At 37.2% G+C, this 6885-nt stretch overlaps 1 protein-coding gene across 5 annotated transcripts in view; it reads left to right on the top strand.

Moving 5' to 3' along the window:
• CDH10 (cadherin 10) overlaps positions 1–6885 on the top strand; it is a 261240-nt gene that overhangs the window by 154075 nt on the left and 100280 nt on the right. For all 5 annotated transcript variants that reach the window (XM_019521470.1, XM_019521494.1, XM_019521478.1 and 2 more), the window contains exon 3: positions 5644–5938. In XM_019521470.1, coding sequence (XP_019377015.1) covers positions 5644–5938 — 295 coding nt within the window. The remainder of the gene's footprint in view (positions 1–5643; positions 5939–6885) is intronic.

Raw genomic sequence — 6885 nt, 5'->3', positions numbered from 1 at the left:
TGTGTGTGTGTGTGTGTGTGTGTGTGTGTGTGTGTGTGTGTGTGTGTGTGTTTTAGTAGTGTTTCATTTTATCACGGAAAAATGTGGATTTTAACCAAAAATAGGGATTTTTTTAAAAACAGAGAAAACCAGGATCCCTGGTAATGACTGAGATCCTTGTTTTAAATATAGTTTAGGGTGTGTACATGATTTCTCCAACAGTTTAGTATTTCTAACATGAATTTTATTTCATTGCCTGTTAATATTAATGATAGCCCATATGCAAGGGGAGATATCTTTCCAGCTTTAAAATAGCTTTAAAGTATAGCTATTCAAAGGCTTCTAATATATTTGTCTAGATTTTTTTGAGGTTCATTCCTGACAAAGGACATTTAGTTTAAGGCTGCAGGAACCTTATACAAACTTTAGCAAATTTGTAAGAAACCTGCAAAACTCAGTTGCCACTTCTGGTGAAAATGGAAAATGATGGTTTTCACCCTGCTGTACACTGACCGGGATGCTTGTGGCTCGGGAAGCAGTAGATGCTAGTGAGGAAGGCAGAAGGTAGTAAGTAGAGGATGCTATGGTGTGGTAGAAGGCAAAATCTGCTGTGGGGCAGGTATAGATATGAAGGATGTTGCTGTAGAGGAACTTTTAGAAGGATTGTTGCTGTTCTATAATGGTACTTACGCAGATTTCTTTTCATAATAAAGCTTTGGAGTCAGGGAGGTAAGAAGTTATTGAAGGGTGAGGTTGTCATATAAAACAGTCAAGCAGTGCATTTCTCCAGGGAGGGGGCTGGGAGAGACTCAGAAGGTCAAAGCAGGCAATCATTACAATGCATAAAGAGGTGAGAAAGGCCATTAATACAGATTTGTTTTCATGATTTATGCTTCAGGGACTGTGGCATTTTAAATGCATAATAAACTTATTTGTAGTTCTGTTGTGAATATTTTGTACAGTCCCACTGTAAAAGACTGGCAAACCCACTGCGGCTATATCCATTTGATACTACTTTTATCCACATTGGCTAATGAAGTTATGTTTATCTGGTGTTAAATGAAACTGTTTAAGTTACCTGAAGCAGTCAACAGTCATATAATTGCCAAAGTAAATTATTAAAATTAGGTTAGTTTTTTGTGTTTATTTGTTTAGCTTAAGAATTTTGTACAGAAAAGCCTTGTTAGCTCAATATTGGATAGTTCAAAGTATTGGATGCTTTGAAGCTATTGTCACACCCCAGACAAAAGATTGCAGCAATTTTCAAAAAGATAAAATGCTTCAATTTGTTTGAACTAAGGCTGTAGGTACCTGTAATATTTTGCATATGCAAATTACTATGGGTACATTTATTTTGATCCCATTTATTTCAAAGTTGGTGTTTTTTGGTCCCCTGCATTTCAAATTAACAAGTTCTTCCTGTAGTAGTTATTCATTAGAGTGGATACTGCAATTTGCTGCCCAAATGTTTGTGAGAGTTTAGTCTGTGCATCTTGTGAATAGAAAAATACCCACATTCTTCACATTGCTATGCAAATAACAGCAAGAGTTGTGAAAGGCAGTTCTAAACAAATAATTGACCCGATTTCTTCGTCATCCATCAAATGTGAGGATCGAAAAAATATAGTTAACTTTTGCCAGTCTTACTGCCCTACAGTTTTCTATTACCTTTATTTTTGACTTCCTTAAACTGTACAGATGCAGAAACACATTAATATTGTGAGATAGATTCCCTAATTTGCAAATAAGAGGCTATAAAGTGGTGTTCTAAACCTAATTAAAATCTCTTGAGAATTTCAAGGTCCTTCCATCAGTAATATACATCCATGCTTATTGTCACAGATCAGATTAACTTATGGAGATAGAGGACATGAGACAGTTACTTCTACTAATAATTGTGATTCTTCATCAGTAACTTCTGTCTGGTTGTACTTAGGAGATGCATATCACCACTAAGCAGGGAGACTTATGGAAGATCAGTGCCCATCAGAACCAAAGATTACAAACTATTTCTTATGTTAAACCCAGGATTTATATGAGAGTACAGTTTTTTTAACAAATGTGGATACCACTCAAATGAAAGTAGCAACCAGTAGCTTCAAAATTATCCCAAACCAAAACTATATTTAAAGCAGAGGCCTTCCTTTGTGCTTTATCTGTGTAAAGCTCAAAGCCTCTGCTTACACTACAGGTGAAGTGAATTTCACCTTTGTGTACAACTCTCATTGCTAGAAATTTCAAATGCAGATCACAGGCATGTGTCCTTTCAATTTTACAATGTTTTGCTAAAGAAGGACTACTTTAAATTAACCTGTCATTACTGCTAGTTTTTATAACTGCTCAGTGACCTGAATAGATAAATATTTCAGGAATGAACATGTTGACTTTGCTATGGTATTAAGAAACTGGGACAATCTGTGACTAAATGTGGTAATTTGATATTCAGCATGACAATGTTATTGACTCAGGACTTTGCAATTGAATATCCATTAGCATGAAGTGTAAATACAAGAGATAATTTTTAATATTGCAAATAAATAGATATGCATGCACAATAACTGTTATATGCCCCCAGTATCACATTAAATAGGTGAAATTGCTATTTGGCTTCTAATATGGCACTGTAGCCATTTTGTAGGGGGGGTGTTGTTTGTGTTTTTGCATGCAAAACTGTACTTGAAATCACAAGGGAAAAAATATTTTTTGGCCATTCCATTTCTCTTATTTTTTTCCTATCCTACCCTATTTCAAACATTGCCAGGGATGATTTATCTCCCTCCATCAAACAAGAAGCAAACCAGCAAAGGAACTGTCCATGAAGTTTACTTTCCTTTTTTTACCATAAAACAAAGAGGGAGAAAATAATTAGAAAGCAAGAGGAGGTAAAAGAGGATGAATCTGTGGGTGGGTCAAATTATCTAGGTTAAGAGGCAAAGGAACTGAACAGAGCAAGTCAGCAGGGGAAAAACTTGGCTTCTATGTGTAGTTACTATTAAAATAGAAAATTAGAAAACTTATTGAAAAAATCAACATAATTATTTTTTTTCTGTTTGTAACAGTAGCATTAGTCCTAGTTTCTGCATGAATGTCTTCACTCTAGGCTAGTCACAATGGCTCCCTATGCACATATTTGTGGGTGGGGAAAGGGGGCATTTAATTTGAGTGGTTCCTGGAGAGCAACTGTAATTAAAACAGCTCACTGTCATGTGTATCAAGCACTTATGTATTTCAAAATGATCGTGGGACAATTTATATAAAGCTCATTCAATGAGATTTAGATAAAGCACCCCATGGCCATTTTGAATGCGTGGGGGGTTAATATATGTGATGGTGAGGTGACAGTGGAGTGTTCCAATTGGAGTATGAACAAGGATGTTGTAAGCACCCATTGTGAGTTTAATGAGATTGTTTCAGAAAATGTACTGCAGTGAGAGGAATTTACCCTTTGACGTTAGCTTGTCCTTCCACTTAATTGTAAACATTGGATTTTTATGCAGAAATACAGGTATGATTACATTAAAACAACAGCAACACTTCCACAGTGGTTTCTCCAGTTTAGTATTCTACATTTAATGTTAGTTTAATCTAAGCTAAGTACTTTAGAAAGCAATGTAAAAGCAGCATAATATTCCAGAGAAGCTGCAACACTGCATACCATCCAGTAGATATTTATACCCAATGTAAGCATGTCTGTCATCAGTTTATATCCTAAAGCATGAAGGGTTTTATTGTTGTTTTGTTGTTCCAGCTCATGTGATTGAATATGATATTAATGTAATTGATTAAAGCAGAAGCATAATTAGTAATTTTGGTGCCCTGGGCACAGATGCCATTCAGTGCTGGAGAGCAAAGAATGGGGAGAGGGTGGGGCAGAGGGAAGAGGTGTTGAAAGCTAGTGAGTGCATGGGGGGGGGGCAGGCTGAGAGGGCCATGCTAAGCACCTGAAAGCAGGAGTATGGACCACTGTAGAATGCTGCTGGCAACCCCTTCAAGCCAGTAGATGGGGCTGGTGCCCTATTTGCCTTGCCCTAGTTGCAATATTGGTTCAATGCTTCTTTACTGTTACTCTATTTGTGATTAGAAAATAAGGGTGGAGACCAAAATGTTTTAGTTTTCTTTCCTGTTCAAAACTTGTTGGACTATTCTAATTTTTGGATGTGATAAAAACTTATAACCCTTCCCCCCCCCCCCAAAAATACCCTTGTCATTCATTTTGCCCTTAGCACTTTTTTCAAATATTTATGAACATATTTTGGAGCAAGTATTTGTCTTTTTGCATCTGTAGGGGAGCTAGCTCAACTGGTAGAGTGCTTGCGTTGTATGCAACAGATAGTAGGATTGATGCCTGTGTTCTACGTAGCATTCTTATGAACATACTTTATAGCAAGTATTTTTCTTTTTGTATCTACTAAATGCTCTTTCTGTTGTTATTTTGAAGATTCATTACTATTAGATGAGAAAATTAGGTAGTTGGGGATCTACACATGCTCATAAAATGATTTACAACAGTGTGCCATTCATCATTTACACTCCCTATCTTCTAGATTCAAATACTTGCAGGTAGAATTTATAGCATGTGTAGGCATAAACACCTGATTATGTATAGCTAATTATTTATTGGTGTTTTTTCTATGCCATGGGTTAGTTAAATGTTTGCATGCCATAAAATGTCTTTCTAACCACTGGCTTCCTTAAAACTGCATGCACAAAATCAGAACTATTTTAGGACTGCCTTATTAATAAAACCAGAGCTGTTATCAGAGGTGACATATCTGCCATTTTTTTAAGTATATTACAATTTTATATTTCGAGGTGAAAACAAATTGGATTATCAAATGCTGCAAATCAGACACATGGAAAGAATGAGATTGCAGATAACTTTATAACTGGGTTGGTAGAAAACATATGTTATGTAACATTCTCATTGGCTGAGCCAGTTTCCTTTCAGGAAAGAACAATAGTGTTACAAAATATTAGGGAAGTTCCTATGGTAGAAGTCATTAGTAGAGAAAGATATGTATTATAATAGCTAGATAATGGGATAAGAGTCATTTCTGATTGCTTAATAAATCTTTTTCTTTCCTTGAAGGCGTATAAATTATTTGATGGGAGTAAAAGTAATAATTACACACAATGAAACACTCTCCAATTTAGCAGAAACATAAATAATATGAAATATATATTTTTAAAATTGTACAACACAGCACCAGTTGTTCTATTTTCCTTAATTGTCATGTATCCTGCCATGTCCTTTATCTGCTTAGTGAATTTACAACTAACACAGCAGGTTGTGAATTTTTAATAGGTTCTCTTCAAGGAAAGAAAAGGTCAACATTAACATAAAATTCTTTCTTAAGATTTGTGGCACAAATGTTTCACAGCAGAGAACAGGTGTTGCTGGAAAACTAAAATCTACCACAGCAGTCAAGCTAAAAGATTCTCTATGTTAAGTAAGGGGGAAATAAATGCTTTAACACAACACAATGACTCTAGCAGCAAGTCAAGGCAAAGTAAATTGAAAATGACTTTGCTTTGTCAGTGAAAGCCTTGTTAGTTGCAAGCAGCATAACATTTTTTTCATTTTGTTTGTGTGCATTTTATTAAATCTGACCCTTATTTTAAAGGTAAATTCTCTCTCTTTCTCTCTCTCTCCCCCTTCTTTAGCTTCATTCTGACCAAGACAAGGGAGATGGGTCCCTCAAGTACATTTTATCAGGAGATGGGGCTGGTACTCTTTTTATTATTGACGAGAAAACAGGTGACATTCATGCCACTCGAAGAATTGACAGAGAAGAGAAAGCCTTTTACACCCTGCGTGCCCAAGCTATTAATAGAAGAACTCTCAGGCCAGTGGAGCCAGAATCTGAGTTTGTTATAAAAATCCATGACATTAATGACAATGAACCAACATTTCCGGAAGAATTTTATACTGCTAGTGTTCCTGAAATGTCAGTAGTTGGTAAGTAGCAATTTCAGGTATAAACTCATGCTTTACATTTCATATTTGGAGAAATCATTTCTCCAACGATTATGTAGTCATTGGAGTCTTGAATTTTAACTCATGGGAGGTTCTTATGGTCACTGTATTCTCCACGTCCTAAGTCTCCCATTAGGATTAAAAAGGAAGCTGAAGCATCTGGTAGGCAGGTCAATGTCTGTAATCAGATTGCTATGCAGATGTTGTGACTTTATGCCAGTTTGAGAGGGAGAGGAGTCCAAGAGAGCTGGCTGTACTTTAAAGAAGCCTTACTGAGAATGCAAGAACAAACCATCCTGATGTGCAGGAAGACTATCAAATATGGCAGACAACCAGCTTGGCTTATCAGGAAACACTTCAGTAAACTAAATCACAAAAAGGAAGCTTATAAGAAGTGGAAACTTGGACAAGCAACTAGGAAGGAATATAAGAGTATTGTTTGGACATACAGGGATATAGTCAGGAAGGCCAAAGCACAATTGGAGTTGCAGTTAGCAAGGGATATGGAAGGGACAAAGGATATGGAAAACATTGAAGTACTCAATGTCTTTTTCACCTCCATCTTCACAGGCAAGGTCAGCTCCCAGACTACTGTACCAGGCAGCACAGTTGGAGCAGCCAACACTGGAGAAGAACAGGTTAGGGACTATTTAGACTAACTGGCCTATAGTTTCCCGGGTCCTCCTTCCTCCCTTTTTTTGAAGATTGGAACCACATTGGCCCTCTTCCAGTCCTCCGGCACCTCTCCAGTGCACCACGAGAGCTCGTAAAGCCGTGCCAGGGGACCTGCAATGACCTCGGCCAGTTCCTTTAGAACTCTAGGGTGGAGATCATCTGGACCGGCTGACTTGAATATGTCCAGCCCCTCCAGAAGCTCCCTAACTAAGTCCTAGCTAACCCTTGGCCCAGGTGTGCCTCCCCCGGGGCTC

The sequence above is a fragment of the Gavialis gangeticus genome, unplaced genomic scaffold (assembly GCF_001723915.1).
Source record: "Gavialis gangeticus isolate Ggan-Ray unplaced genomic scaffold, GavGan_comp1, whole genome shotgun sequence".
Taxonomy (NCBI): domain Eukaryota; kingdom Metazoa; phylum Chordata; order Crocodylia; family Gavialidae; genus Gavialis; species Gavialis gangeticus.
The sequence above is the reverse complement of the archived record's forward strand: the minus strand, read 5'-3'. Positions and strand labels throughout refer to the sequence as shown.